This window comes from Mastigoproctus giganteus, chromosome 1 (genome assembly GCF_048544385.1).
Source record: "Mastigoproctus giganteus isolate SK-2022 chromosome 1, ASM4854438v1, whole genome shotgun sequence".
In the NCBI taxonomy this organism is placed as follows: domain Eukaryota; kingdom Metazoa; phylum Arthropoda; class Arachnida; order Uropygi; family Thelyphonidae; genus Mastigoproctus; species Mastigoproctus giganteus.
Genome location: NC_143575.1, coordinates 91,272,778 through 91,288,546, shown reverse-complemented (window position 1 = coordinate 91,288,546; position 15,769 = coordinate 91,272,778). Strand labels below are relative to the sequence as shown.

The following is a 15,769-nucleotide window of genomic DNA, read 5'->3' as shown; positions in this document are numbered from 1 at the left end:
ACATTTCTTTAGTAATTTAAACTTTGTTTTATCTTGTCGTTGTATCTGCTCTGCTTTGAAAGTACAACAGATACAACAACACTGTTACATCTTGTACTTAGAACCTACTCCTATGCAGAATAACGTTTTACTAATAAGGCAACTAGTAGCCGTGTCATGTCGATACCTCATTTATAAATAATATCAAGTGATACTTCTATGAAGCAAATTTAAGTACCATCACAATAATGCTGAAATTTACATTTCTGTTGGTGGGGAATGTGAAGCTGTAGTCGTAAAGACTATGGAGAGAGAGAGACCTCAGGAGTGTTGGTTGGGGGGGGGGGGCAGCTTCTTCGGCATTTCGTTGCAGTCAACTCCGGATTTACACTTCTGACGGTGTTCATGTGTGGAATCCTGTCAATGTATCTTTTTCTTGCGATCTTTGTACGATTGTACAAAGATCGCAAGGAAAAGGCAGAGCCCATAATAGTTCAGACGGCTATCACATATGCTATCTGACTTTGCAACGTTTTGACACTCATGGTGGCAGTATTTGCTTGTAGAAGTCACTGAAACTCTTGACATTTTGGCAAGAAAATTGAAGGCACTTCAGACTTCGATCAGCTATCTGGCGTGTACCAGTCAGCCAGTGGATAATGATGCCGAGTCAGAGCACCATCCTGATCCTCGTTGGTAGCACATTTGGTATAATCACTGTCCTCCCCACACCTGAAGTGGTGAAGACCTGAGTTCGAATCTTGTCAATGACGCGAGGAATTTTTATGGGTGTCATTTTCACAACGTGACTGAGTTAGTCGGTCTCAAGCGAGGGTAGCATGATTTTTTCTCCCGTAAACTAAGTTTTTCGTTCAGTAAACAGCAAATCAACCGGAGACACAAGTTGTTTACAGACATTATATACGGTGCAATATGGCCTAAGTTGCTGATGCGCCCAAAATACTAAAACAACAACAAATACTACCAGCCTTTGCTGTACAATTCACAATTTTGGTTTAATAGAGAAGCAAAAATTGTCACATTTTGTCCCTGGTGAAAAATAACTATCTCTTTGTATAATCAGAACGTGAGAGTGAGACACTGCATGCTTCATCGATATTTTCTGGTCGTGAAAGCACTTTCCCTGCCCTAATCGATGTGTTTCTCTGGGATTGTTAATATTGTTAATTATATCCGAGTCACTACCACAAATTACAGCCACCAGAGACAAAGTGATCTGCTCAGTAGTTCCTTTAATGTGGAAAATAATAGACCATATATTTATTTTAGAGTTGGTCTTACTTGCATCATTTTTCTGAGATCAATCTTTTGAAGTTCTGTGTAAAAGAGAATGAATTAAAATTCTCTTATTCTATTCTATTATTCTAATCACATATTCTATTATAAATATGTGATTTACCAAATTTCTCGAGATTAAGATACATGATCTGAAATGATTTCGTTTAACACTTTCTGAATTTCGCATTTGCATAAATATATGAGATGTTTTCAGAATTTGTTTCCATTATGCTTCGTAAGTGCAAAACTTATCCAGCTCAGTATTCAAGTAGTTGAGCAAGTCGACGTATTTGCAGAGAAGAGTTTCTTCAATATGTTAATATTGTTCAAACTGAATGAATGAAGGTTATCGCAGGGAAGCGGGCGCATAATTGCATGATCTTCCCACAACTTATGGACTAGAGATAATGCCCTCTAGAGTAGAATGACAATTCCTTGTATAGATCTGAGCTGAGATGAGTATATTCTTAGCCAATACTTGATGTCTCTGTAGTGCTGCATTTAGGTTGATGTAAAGGATTGAGCTGGAGATGTTCGAGGGTTTCTCCCCACCCTGTTTATCTGTTGTAGCAGCCAGTATTCCAGTGCAAGAAATTTCTTTTAATATGATTCAGGTGCCGATGGCCAGATGACTAAGGGATTGATGTTTCATTGAAGTACGTATGGAAGTAGTCTTAATATTTGCAATCCTAGCACTTTCTGTTGAAATGCTACATTCTCGAATAAGCCTTGGTCTTTGCGTAGTGAATATTCCCTGGGTGTGGAATACGATGAATGTTGGCCATTTCAGGACGACAGTATATTTGCATTTTCACAGGTTAAAACGGTACTTGAAGTGACCAAAAGGAGTTTAATTTTCTGGTGATATCATTCGTTATTTAATTTCCAGCAGAGTCCACAGCTGATACATTTCCAGTCTGAAATACTATGAGATGAATGTATGGATTGTGCGATCTTCCTCTACTGAAAATGAGGCGAAATTAAGATTTTTGGCATGTGAAAAGATACCACAATAAAACAGACTTTCGGGATTTTGACTTTTTTACTATCAAAAAATTAATGGGGAATATCCCATTCTCTCTCTTTATCTTTCAAAACGCTTTCAAAGTTATTATCCCATTTTCCACAACATATCGCTGTAAGGAAAACTCTTCTATAGCGAAGAATGTTAAAATGAAGTAAGGAAAAATTAGGTCTTACCCATGAATTTTTTGTTAATATTGGCTTATTAAGAAACAGTAATAAGACGCAGCTACGTTGATACCATCGGATGTATGTATATCCATTAACTATAATAGGCACAGCAAGACTAGTTTTATCAGTACTCAGCGTCATTTATGAAAGGGAAGCGCCGAATTTTCTTTTCGCAGCTAGTTATAGTTTTTGTCAAAAGAAAATCGTGAAACTTTGCGAAATTTTTTCCAAACTTAGTATACAAATGAATGTTTATCACAATGACAAGTATGTAAGTGAAAAAGCATTCAACGAAGGACTTGAATTTTTGACAAGAACCCCATGCTTGGCGACCCAGAATGTCTGTGAATTCTGCGATGTCAAAGTTCATCTGTATTAATTATAATCAATAAATCAAAAATCAAAATTGGATTTTGATTTTTGATCGGCATCAATTTCCTCCCCGAAATAATTTCTACAGATTCGTAGGAAATAAATTTAAAAACTGAGATATCCGCTTAAAAAGTTCTCATTACCCTCGGTTTTCAGATATGTAGGTTAATGGACCGAAAATCAAGGTCTGTCGTTAAAGCTTCATTTCCTACATTCCTATTTAGACTTTTTTTTCCTGAAAACTTGGCAGCTATCTCTGATGAACACGGTGAAAGGTCTCACCAAGATATTTCTCAAATGGTAAAAAGATACCACGGAAAATCGAGTGCCAATATGTTGGCATTAGACTGTTGGCATCTCGTACAGGGAACACCAATGGACGATTATAAAATGCAAAAAAAAAAAAAAAAAAACCGACAAAATAAGTGTTTTGTTATCAGTTAAACATTTTTGTGAATATAATAAGGTTAATAGACCCATTGTTCAATATTTAGTACTGTATGTAACATTTTCTTAAAATATATGAAGTCTTTTTTAATAGGAACTTAGTTTTTGACTTAAATCTCTTCCTTAAAATTGGTGAGTGTTACAGCAATATGGTTACCATATTTGAATTCAGCAACTTCAAATCTAGAAGGATCACCCTGAATTTTAACAGAGAGCGAGAAAAAAAAATTATAATTCCTTATTTAAATTAATATTGAAAATGTGCCATGCTTGAAGTATTGTGCAGCCGTCTGGTGAGTGTATTTTTAATCGAGTCAAACGAAGAAACAGAAATTATTAGGGCAAAAAATTGTGCAAACGATGAGAATAAAATACTGAGATATATATTTGTGCAAATGTTTCTTAATAGTGGAAGACAAAGTATAATTTTTTTTTTATCAGAGCCACAAATTGACACTGTATGACCACACTTTTAATTGTTTTACTATATAAGAAATGCAAGTAAAGCACACACCACAGATATTAATGCGTGCAATAAAATTGATTTACTTACTGGCTAATGATCTGGGCATCGTTGGAACGCATACTATGGAATGAAGATTTCGCCGTTCTGCGTATCCGTAGACAGCCAGGCAGCCTCCAAAAAAAGTGATGTGGTAGATGTAGGTGAAGAGAACAGCCATGGATGTATAAATACAGAAGATGCGAACGGACGGAAAAGGGGTTATCACTCCAATCCAAAATGAAATGAAGTTGGTCAGCGATGTGATTGTAATAGAAACTCCTGCGTCTCCGTAACACTGTGCTAAGCGTTCGGGAACGCTCCGATTCTGGTCTGTACGTCGCCAAGCGGCCAGTAAGACAAACGTGTCATCCATTCCAATACCTAGAGAAAAGAAAAAGCCTAAATTAATACCTGCTTCTCATCATTATCCGAAAATAGTCTTTACTTTCAGTTTTTTAAAATTTTACTTTGTTTCGCAATATTTAAAAAATAATCAAATTCATTTTCAGTTATTTTTAAAAATATATTTTAACAATTCCACATAGCACGTAATGTATAAGTTCCAGAAGCGAGCAATAAGGACAATTTTTTTCATTAATTGCGTAAATATAATATAACAAAAGAAATAACAAAGTAAATAAAAAAACTAAATAATTTATTTATTGCCGTTATTTTTATGTAACCATAGCCGGTTTTAATTCATTGCTTAATTCTATTTACTTGTTAAATTCAAGTTAAATGCTTTTGCTTATTTCCCCATCTTGCCGTTATGAAAGTACTTCGTCACTAGTTTTAACGACTTAGAGACAATTGATTTATGTAATACATAATATGCACTTATAAATGTAATTCATTCAGTTACGGTAATTGATAATTACTAACAACACCCCAGTTCGCATTGCATGGTTGATCGTTGTTATCTCAACATGGAGGCTCTCCAGTAACTGTTGTTATGATCATGACTGCTGTTTTACGCGTGGCGAACTACGACATGAAACACGATTCAAATGTTTTAATAATTAATTTTTGTTTGTTTTTTCTGGGTAATATTTCAGCTCTCCCTTGACTAATTACATGAGCTCACGCTGTTCAGCCACTTGCTCTTACTAACAGTGATGTGGCACTGCTTTGTTCATTTTAGGCAGTATCTTCAGTTTATTGAAGTTATTTGAATCTGCTGTAACTCGCATTACACCGCTAAGATAACTGCTGGATATTTAAAAGCATGAGATGGATGGATAGCTTTTCACTCGTGGACAGCACAAGGGTATTCGGCGCCCTAGGAGGACCCCTCTAGATAAGTGCTCTTGGGAAGTTTAGAAATGCTCATGGAGGATCAAAATGTTGTTGACAGTAATGTTATTTTAATTATAACTGATATTATTCCTACACGTTCCGCCCTTACGAAGTTAACTTTTCTCATTTTTATTTATATTAGGTAAATTGTGCGGAATTTATGATTTTATCCGGATGTTGGTGTCTACTGGGTAGTGCAATCGTGTTCTCACTAGTCATTAAATAAATAAAAATAAATTTTCTGTTTATACTCCGGGACGACCAAACGATCAGAGGAGTTCGCATGATAGATTGAATACAAGAAACAACACCGTATTCAGTAGTCACGGGCTTGAACCCCGGTCACTCAAGGCACATGTACTTAGGCACCCGCGCGCCTGACCTTATAAGGTCAATTCTGGTTACACTTTGGCGGGAGCCGCACCTTTCTCGGTAATTAAACGCCGCATGAATGAAAGCACATACACTGAGTGATCACTGAATTATGACCACCTACCTAATACTTCGTAGGTCCTTCATTTGGCTTCAGTACAGCAGCTATCCGACGTGCTGCTTCAGTACAGCATTGATTCAACAAAATGTCAGAAGCTTTCGGGAGGTATGGCCAACCAAGCTGTGTGTAACGCGCCCAGCAACGCATGTATGGAGGTGATTGGTGTATCCAGATACCTGATATGCCTTTCCATAGTGTCCCACAAATGCTCTATGGGAGTTCGGAGGCCAATCGATATGTGTGTGTGTGTGTATACTGTGTCGGGGTGGTTCCCAGGCATATGCCCATCTCCACCTAATTCTTTAAATAAAACAGATAACTGTAAAGTGGGCCTGAAACATAGCTAAGAAATTGAATATTCAAAACAAGAGCATTTTTAGATATAAATTACACTAATTATATCTAAAGAAAAATAGTCAAATTTTGTATAGGAAAGGTTAAACTTGTATTAAAGAAATGTTTATGAACTTAGTATGTTGTTTATGTCAGGTCACTCTGCCATCAGGAAACAGCTGATATCTTCAGCTGTAGGCTGATGCCCGACCCTGGGCACGTGGAGCCGGACCTGTCTCTACTATTGTATACTGAAGTGCAAGGCACTAACCTGCACCCAACAGAGGAAGTGCAATACTGTTGGGTGCCAACATCCCTGGTCTCAGGCCGCCCAAACCCGAGAACCAAGGAAAAAAAAAAAAAAAACCACCGTAGTGGTACATGTTCAGGAGCCACAGACCGGACAAATAGCTTCCCCGACTGAAGCACCCGAACCCAGATGCAATCATGCATGATTCACATATGCTGCCAACTCTAGATCTGAAAAGTTCCTTATGATTGTTCTTCTGGCAAACACAGCGGCAGCAAATCTCTGCAGAGCCCGGAAGCTAGATGCATCTTGTAAAAGGATCTCCACGTTATCCTCAGTAAAGGGAGAAACCTCGTCGAAAAGTCGACGACGCTCTGATCCATAAAAAGGACAAACAAACAACACGTGCGTCCAAGTTTCTGCATCACCACAAGAACACCACGGATCAGGCTCCAATCCTTTTGAAAATAGTTTGTCACGAAAAGATCCGTGTCCGGTCAATATATAACTTGTAAACATCGTAGGACAAAACCAAGAAGACACTGTCTTTGACATAGCAAAATCCGCCGCTGGAATAATTCTTCTTGTTGTCTCGCCAAATGCAGAAGAGCTCCATCGAATCCTCCACATGGCAATGAGGGAGTTCCAAATTCTGACTTTTTCCTCTTTAATGTTGGCAGTCAGGTCAATAGATGCCCAGGCACTGAGCCGAAATTCCTTTTCTTAGTGCATATAACATACCACGGTACAATACATATAAATCAACTGGAAGAGCACCTGCGATCACCTGCAGTGCAACCGTCGAGACAGTCCGAGGAGCATACAGCAATGCTAGCAACATAGATCTCTGCAGCGACATAAGTTGATTTTTAATTTTGACCTTGATCACAGCATTCATCCAAACTCCCGCAGCATATGCGACAATCGGCAAGAAAATGGTCTTGTAGTATAATAGCATCGTGCGTTTATTAAGACCCCACTCTTTCCTGGAAATACGCATCACGAAAGAAGTAAATTTCTTTAGTTTATCCCTCAAATGTGACACGTGCAGATGAAAACCCAGCCGGTCATCCAAAATCAAACCCAAATGCTTAATAGGCCAATCGATATGCTAGAAGTCAGAACTGTCTTCCTCAAACCATTCTTGCACAAGTGCCCGATGGCTGGGCACATTGTCATCTTGGAAGACACCATCGCCATTCGGGAAAAAGTGTAACATAGCGGGGTGCACACAGTCAGCAAGCAGTTGACGATAGCGGAGATAAGCGATGCGTTGTTCCACATGCACTAGGGGTCCAAGTTCCTGCCAGTGAAACATGCCCCACACCATACAATCGCTTCCACCAGCCTGCACTTTTGATACCATGCATAATGGATCAAGAGCCTCATGTTGACGCCAAATCCATAAACGACCATCCACGGTGTGGAGTAAATAACGTGACTCATCCGACCAGCACACCTTCTTCTAACGTCCATGCATTCTCTTTGCACCAGGCGAATCCTTTGCGCCGATGAACCTTGGTTAGGAGAGGATGTCGTACGGGTCGTCTGCTAGTATAGCCCATACGTGCGAGCGTGCGACGCATGGTCATACCAGATATTGTTCCGGGTTGGCCCACGTTGTATTGGGTTGTCAACTCTTCAACAGTGCTGCGCCTGTACGAATCTTCGGACTCGGCGCTCTCCTCTGACATCAACCTTTCGTTGACCTTTGCGGTTTTGCCGTCGGGTCGTTGTTTTACCATTTTGAAGCCAGTCCTGGTACATTTTAACTACGGCGGCTCTAACACCTCACAAGTTCAGCCGTTTGGGAAATCGAGGCACCAGCTCGTCAAGCTCCCACAATCTGTCCTTTATCAAAGTCTGATAAATCCTTCCTTTTACCCATCACGCTCGGAATTTTACTACCTACTGAACCACCGACACCTTATCTATGCTACGTAGGTCGACTAACTCCGCACTCTCGTACCTCACGTGGTCAACGGATCGCATTCAGTTTTCATAGGGGTGGTCATAATTCAGTGATAACTCAGTGTACGTAGCATGTTTTCTTGCTATTACAGGATGCTGAACACTTTTGTTGCCATTACGTGAATAAACCATAATAGCTATCCTATTTGAAACTGCTAGCTCTGTATGGTGCAGTCAGTTCAAATAGGACTGAACATCCCCACTGCCCTCTCATCCGCAGAATGGTCTGACACTCTCCCTTGCGACCTTCAGTTATTATTATTATTACTACTACTACTACAATCTGTTTATTTTAGCAAACGTTTGTTTTCACCACTTTTATATACCGGCTAGAATGGTATTCAGAAAGAGGCAGAATAACAATCGTTCATAATATTTACAGTAATATCCACTGTTATTTACAATAAATTGCAAAAATCGTGGTTAGACATTAATTTTATGTTTCATGGTTCCACTAAAGATTTGAATAAGCTGTTTTTATATTGTAGTTCCCGTTGCATAGTACTGTATCATCTGTCTTCTAATCTGAGGAGTTGTGGTTGGGCAAAGCTGAAATAGATACCTCGTTTCCTTCTGTTTGGGCCTATGAATAAACATTTGGCAGAGAATCGATTTGAATGACGACAGAATTAAACGGTGTATGAAACCTTGATGAATGGGAATGTTCCTCCAACAAAGTGCCTTAATGTGATGGATAACTATATCGAAAAGTAGTGCATTCATTTATCTGTCGTTTTATTGTTGAGTGTTTCTTTTTCACAGAAACATCTGTTACCTTTTCAAAAACTTTTCAGTTTTGGTGAAAATGGACCACTACATTCGAAAATGCGTAAAATACCTATTATTTTCACCTTATCTGTCTCTGTCTGTTCGCATGAAACAATTCGACTTCCAATGGGAATTTTATATTTTGTTCTTTTATCAAAATTTCTATAAGATTCACCAATTTCATTAAAGTCTGACAAATAGACATTCAGCAATTATTATATGTTTATTTTTCATATATCTTGCATAGGTTATCTATATGCGGATCTCTGACAATTGGCTGACACTACACTAAAGTTGAAACTGCTGTTTCACTTTTTTCTACGTTCTACAAATATTCAGTTTCTGTTAAGATAAACACAGTACGTTTTTCACCAACTTTTATTTGTGTTTTTCTGTTTATCGCCCGCCCCTCCAGAAAGGGTGTTCCTGGACACCCTTTTAACTACCAGTCCTCCCTAGACTCTAGGGAGGACTGGTAGTTAAACTGCTCTAGGCCCTAGAGCATGGCAGCCATGCTCTAGGGCCTAGAGCATGGCTGCCATGAATATCATGAGAGGCGCCTTGGAGTTATCAAATTTTTAGTGAGCGCGAAGCAAGCAAACCATTTGAAACAAATAAGCCAGTACAGCATGTGTATAGGATCGATGTGTTGACTGTAACACAGTTGGTCTCTGAGTAAGGCGGATAATATTCAGAACATAGACACGCAATTCTGCGCAACTGCATCTGTGCTGCTGTCGAGAGCATCGTCCCCATAAACCTGTAATCGAATATACAGCTAGGCCTCGCATAACGCGAGTTCGATTAACGGGATATTCAGTTAACGTTATTTGAAAAATGATACCACTTTTCACTTTACACGATTCAAATTTCCAGTTAACGCGATCTTTTTTTTTTTTTTTTTATGCGATAGTTGAAAAAGATTTGAATCGCGCGTTAAGCTTACCGCGAGTCGTACGGTCAATAAACAAACGCTCGCCTGCTGCCCGCCTCGGTGTGTTCCATCAACCATCGGAAGAAGACGTGTTTGTCTCCTGCTAATAAAGTCAATGCAGACTTGCATTTAAAAATTCAAATTTTTAAATGAGCCAGATGAAAATGTTACCGCGAAGGAGATAACGGTAAAAGAATTAGATGAAATCTTTCGTATCGCATAGAACCTCAAACAAAAGGTTTGATGTTCTCTGCGATATTTATTTCGCCAGGGCCCAGAGAAGATTGTTGTCGGCTATCGGAAATTGATTGATGAAAAGAGAAAGTCAACACTATTCAAATATTTCCCCAACAGTCATTTCTTCATTGTGTATTTTATGTCAGAGGTTCCCAAACTTTCTCGGTTCACGGCGTCCTTAGTGTCTCAGTAATTTTTTCGAGGCGCACCCAGACCAAAAGAAATACCCAACAGTTTCGTTTAGTAGTTAGGTCCAAACAACTTAATAAGAAATGCTGAAACTGTGAACTACCTCGAGCTAGTAGTTCGCGCGGTGTCCGACAGATGTCGAGTATCGCTGTGTTTCCCTCGAAAATTTAAAATATTCCGCGGCGCACAGTTTAAGAACCGCTGTTTTATGCAATAAACATTTAATTCCATAATTATTTTCATTATCTTTTAAAAAGTTAAACAGTTAAAAAGTTATTTAAAAGGTATTTTTAAAATTCTTTATGTACATTCCAGAAGGTCAAGGACCAATTATAATTTTTCCTATTGGTTATTATATTCGATTAACGCGTTTCCGTTTTGCGCGATGCACTCGCGGGACGAATTAATCGCGTTAATCGAGGCCCGCCTGTAAATGTTTCTGCTAGACTCTTTTTCTAGCAAACTGACAACTCGATATCTTACTAGAGCTTCTGACAAATATTGGTGAAGGAAGTCACGTTGATGAAGTCATTTTCTTAACATGACGCAAGGATGTATTACAGTTACAGCATTTTAAAACAGGTATAGCTTTATAAAAAAAAAGTTGTTGTGCATTACTTTTTGAGTGACCCTCATAGTAATGCAGCAATGTGCAGGTGGCTGTCTACAAAGATTGCTTCAAATGCATTTTCAATGCTCAAGTGCGCATATTAACACCGATATTGTGAACAATCTGTTAACAGGTGCTTCATTATTAGTTCATTGAGCATGGAGCGAATAGCACTGCTCTTTCACACCGTTTAGACAACTCATCTCCCTGTTATCGGAAGTGCATACTTCGTTGTTGTACACCACCATGCTTGACTGTAAAATTTGGAAAAGTAGAGAAATATCATAAGCCTGTAGAGAAATATATTTAATCTCACTTGAGTCTTGGAAATGGAAATAAAGCCTGCTTTTAAGTTATCTCATTTGAACATTTGATATTCGACACATTAAATCTGCTTAACATCTGCATTAGCAGTAGTGGATGGCACTTCAGAAACATAAAGATAATTAAAATGCTAATTAGAAAAGTTTAAAAATTAAAAAGCAGAATCAAAAGGATGAACTATACAGGGTAATTTTTAATTAGAAAAAAAGAGAACAATCATGAAATGAAAATGAAAACGTTGAATATATAAATGTGGTGCGAAAAAAAAAGTACACACCCAGTAACAGAAAGCAGGAGGAACAGAAGTGCATCCATAGAGTGATCACCGTAATCTTGGTTATACTTTTCTTAGATGCTTTACTAGCATCAAATGATCGCAATATTATAATAAACATAATGCTATTAGTCCTGATAATCTAATTCATTGTACATTGCAAGAGTTTTTGTCATTAATTTTAGACACAACAAAGAGGATAGAAAATCGAAAAATGATTCATATAATAATAACTAAGTGATTTGATTCAAATAAAAAAACAGTATAGGTCTAGATATTTTGACTTTCGTGTATCAGAACATTTCCATATAAATTATCCCTTCCCCTCTTCTATTTTGTTGTGTTATGGGGAGAGTCTTGTATTATATAAATGCATTGTAATCATGGCGCGTGGCGATAACATTATTCACTTTTGAATAAATGGTAACACCAGTCTGCATTTAAGAAAAGTTCTGTGATGTTTTACTGCTGATAAGAAATCTCAACTACATTTTTAAGGAAAATTTCTGAAGTTACATGAAATTTGCTCTATCATATCAGAATTTTTTACAAAAAAAAACAGCGAAAATACTGGTCGTGGTATTTCGGGTTTTATTTTGTGATTTTACAGATTTTACGTATAGGTTATTTTTATATAAACATACCGATAAAATACGTAACAGCAGAAATATCAAAGGCTTCGTCCTTTATTTTTAAATTTATAAGGTTTACGTCAAATTAAAACTTTTATATGGCTAATATTGTCACTAACGAATATATCCTCTTCAAAGCTTTTTTTTAAAGTGCCTTCTACCGATAGGGGCATTTATACAGCAGAATTTCATATCATTCGTTTATGATATTAATTACTAATTAAACTACGTAATACCATTAAGTACTAGATTGTATCAGATAGAACATAAAAGTTTGATTTTTTTCTCTCCACACGTTACTGAATTATCAAATGGAGATGATGAAAACCAATTTATTACAACTAGATATGAAATCGATTTCTTCAGTCAGTCAGTTAGTTTTCGATTCCCTTGGTTACGAACACCGTCATTTGTTTACTAACCACACACACACACATTGAGCAGTATTCAATACTTGCGTCCAACCAGCAAAGACATCGACCTCAGCTGTCGAAGCTTACAGTGCACATTACATGTATCGTAAACATCGCCTTCTTAGATTCAGTGCAGTTACCTCGTATATAGCCATTCAGTTTGTTGTTGTTTCTGTAAGGAAGAATAAGGAGGTCTAATATCCGGTTCTTTCGATGTGATGGTCGTCATATTTCAGTGTTGTTAAAGTGGGCGAATGAAACAAAAATACCTTGTATTGGATGGAAGTACATGATTTTCAAGATGGCCGATCAGAAGAAAAAATAACAAAAAATCAACCCATCAAAGTACCCTACACCTTCCCCCATACTGTATATTTCATTTGCTAGGCATTAATGGAACCATTTTCCAGAGGGAAAGAGGAGGGGGAAGAAAATACTAAAAATGAATAAACAGTATCATTCTAAAAATACCAGAATAGAAATATTGAAGAAATTTCACTTAACGGCATTGCATTTACCTTTTCTCCTATTGACTGCATCCCTCATGGTCGTGTTGCCTTCTTCCGTTTCCAAGGCAACTGGACCACGTGTACTATAGTTATAATCGCATGACTGCGACCGTCGTTTCAGTGTCACGCATAGTTTGCATTACTGCTCGAGTGTATAATCGAATGGGGAATTTTCAGAATTTAGTATTTTTTTTTCAAATTTCGTTCGGCTTTTCATCTTGTTGATTGCTACAAAAGTGGGTCATAGGAGACACATCTCTTACATTTACACCTGACATATTCATAAACAATTCAATAACAAGAAAAAATTCAATTATTTTATCGTTTTAATGAGGGCGTTTAATTGCTTCGTGATATTAATCATATTAATAAGACAGTAAAACTGTCGAATATTCTAATAAGTGACAACATGTTTTATGGTAAAAAAAACAAAAAAAAACTTAACGATCAAAGCTGTTATGTATTTGATCCTTCCTTCCGCCCTTCGACTCAAATCTGTAAGCCATTTCTGTTTTAAGTTTTTGCTTTTATTTTCAAATTAGACTAACCATCGACAATAAAGATTGAATAAATGAGTTTATGATACACATATTGCCTCATACGAGAGGGTGTGATACATGTGGAATCCTAACCCCTATTCTGGTGTGGTGTATAGCGCACCAAGCACTTTTCGTTAAATCGAACCATTTTTTTTTTTTTTTTCGGGATCGTTGAAGTTGAATATAGTAGAGACAGCTTTAGTAGTCCAATAGTTAAACGTTCAGTAGTTATAACAGTAGTCCTTCTATATATCCCGAGCACTGAAGAATGATATGGGAATGACGACCAAATATCGCTATTCCCATGTCATCATCAGTGAGTGAGAAATTTCATTGATTTGAATATCATTGAACGTCCAAGAGATTCAGTATTCATCCTACTCGAGGAAAATAACAAGTAACTCTACATGAATTCAATTTGGTATTCCCATGGTAATACCATGCCTTCGTGTTTTATTTATTTGGGGGAGGGGTTTAGTATAGGAAAATAAAATATCCGGAAATACCTTCACAATTTTTTTTATAATATTACAATTAAATTTAATATTATTTATTATTACAAATAGGAATAGTTCATAATTTTTTATTATTCTCTTCCCTTATATTCTGTGATTCTGCTCTTTTTTATTTATTTATTATTTATTTTTTTTTATTTTGAGATTGGCATAAAGAAACATGATAGCTTTGGTAGCCAATGAATTTGCACACTTTTTTAAATATTTTTTTATTATTTATATAATACAGGGAAAATCTCAACACTTTATATTTTATTTTTTCATGCATTGTAATTAATACATGTATTGATTGGTGCGTTTATGCATAGGAATAGTTCATAATTTTTAGGAGCCACCAGTAGCATTTGATGAGGGTCCACAAAGTTGAAAGCGCAAAATTTTGTGACAGTAGGGACCTCAAACCTCTCAGCTCTTTGGGGAGGGCCCAACTGATCTAAATGCTCTACTTATCAAAAAACATGATTTTATATATCTTGTCACTTTCCAATCTACTATGCCTTGCGTTGATCGTTGTATCCTATTTCAAGAAAATTCTCTCGCCTGGAGTTGAAGTTGCAACTATGCAAAATCTGGGATAAATGATTTTTTTTTCTTTTCACCAATAGATTTTTGTGTCTTGAAAAGGGACTGCTGATTAAATACAATTGTATTTCGGCAACACTCGATGCTCTACGATTGAATTTGAATGTTTGAACAGGATATGCCACAGTACAAGCAAATTCTTGCCATACTGAGTTGAATCCATTCTTTTATTTTAAAACTTTGGACATTGTATGTTGTTCAAAGTGGGGTTGATAACTGGAGCACTGGTATTACGGCTGTTGACATTGGTCATCAGTAATCTGACTCAGTGATTTGAGTCAGATTACTGATGACCCAAGTCAGTCATTCAGCCAGATGAATTGAGCCACTCACTCCACAGCTGGCACTATTTCAGATCTTTCTTTAACAGATTGTGACACTCAGGTAGAGTGGTCCTAACAGCATAATCACTGTCCGAACAACCTTGCGTATGAGAAACGCATTTTCACTTTTTCATGATCCATAGCCGAGGACAGGCTGCTTTCTACTCTCCGTTTATATATAACGGTCACCGTGCAGTCGATACAAATGCCACACATATTGGGGAGTTCACTCGCTCAAACCATTGTACCCTGGAACTTCCATATAGTAAACTTCTGAAATGATCTTCGTAAATGTGATTTTCTCTGACAGGTGATTAAAGAGGTATGAATGAAATGAAGCAGAAGAGAAGAGATAAAAGGGATGAAAAATAAAAGTAAATAAATATAGAGGCGGAAAGAAAAAAAAAAGAACGAAGGAAAAAAAAGAAAGAAAGACAAAAAAAAAAAGGAGAGAGGAAGAGGAGACAAGACGGTGAACCGTTGAAATTTAAAATATAGTAATGTCTACCTTAACGGACTTCGGAAATAACAGAGAGCGTTCGCAATATCCCAGGCTCTTCGTCAGTGCGGAACCCAGTGGCATAACGACCTCATTCTGTTGGTATTTACCATTAGTTAAAGTATTTTCACAATAACGCAAATTTAACTCACAGCTAATGAGACGCCTGGCCTTGCTTCACACAAGTATAGTACTACGGCATATAATGTTTTTAATTTAATAGTACATCATATTTTCATAACGTTGTAGCAACTTCGGAGACTGCGTATTTCTTTCGAGTTT

At 37.2% G+C, this 15,769-nt stretch overlaps 1 protein-coding gene across 1 annotated transcript in view; it reads right to left on the bottom strand.

Moving 5' to 3' along the window:
* The window catches only part of LOC150090990 (patched domain-containing protein 3-like), an 85,802-nt gene that overhangs the window by 22,000 nt on the left and 48,033 nt on the right, over window positions 1–15,769 (bottom strand). Inside the window, exon 2 of the mRNA XM_090373725.1 lies at window positions 3,845–4,177. Coding sequence (XP_090229851.1) covers window positions 3,845–4,177 — 333 coding nt within the window. The remainder of the gene's footprint in view (window positions 1–3,844; window positions 4,178–15,769) is intronic.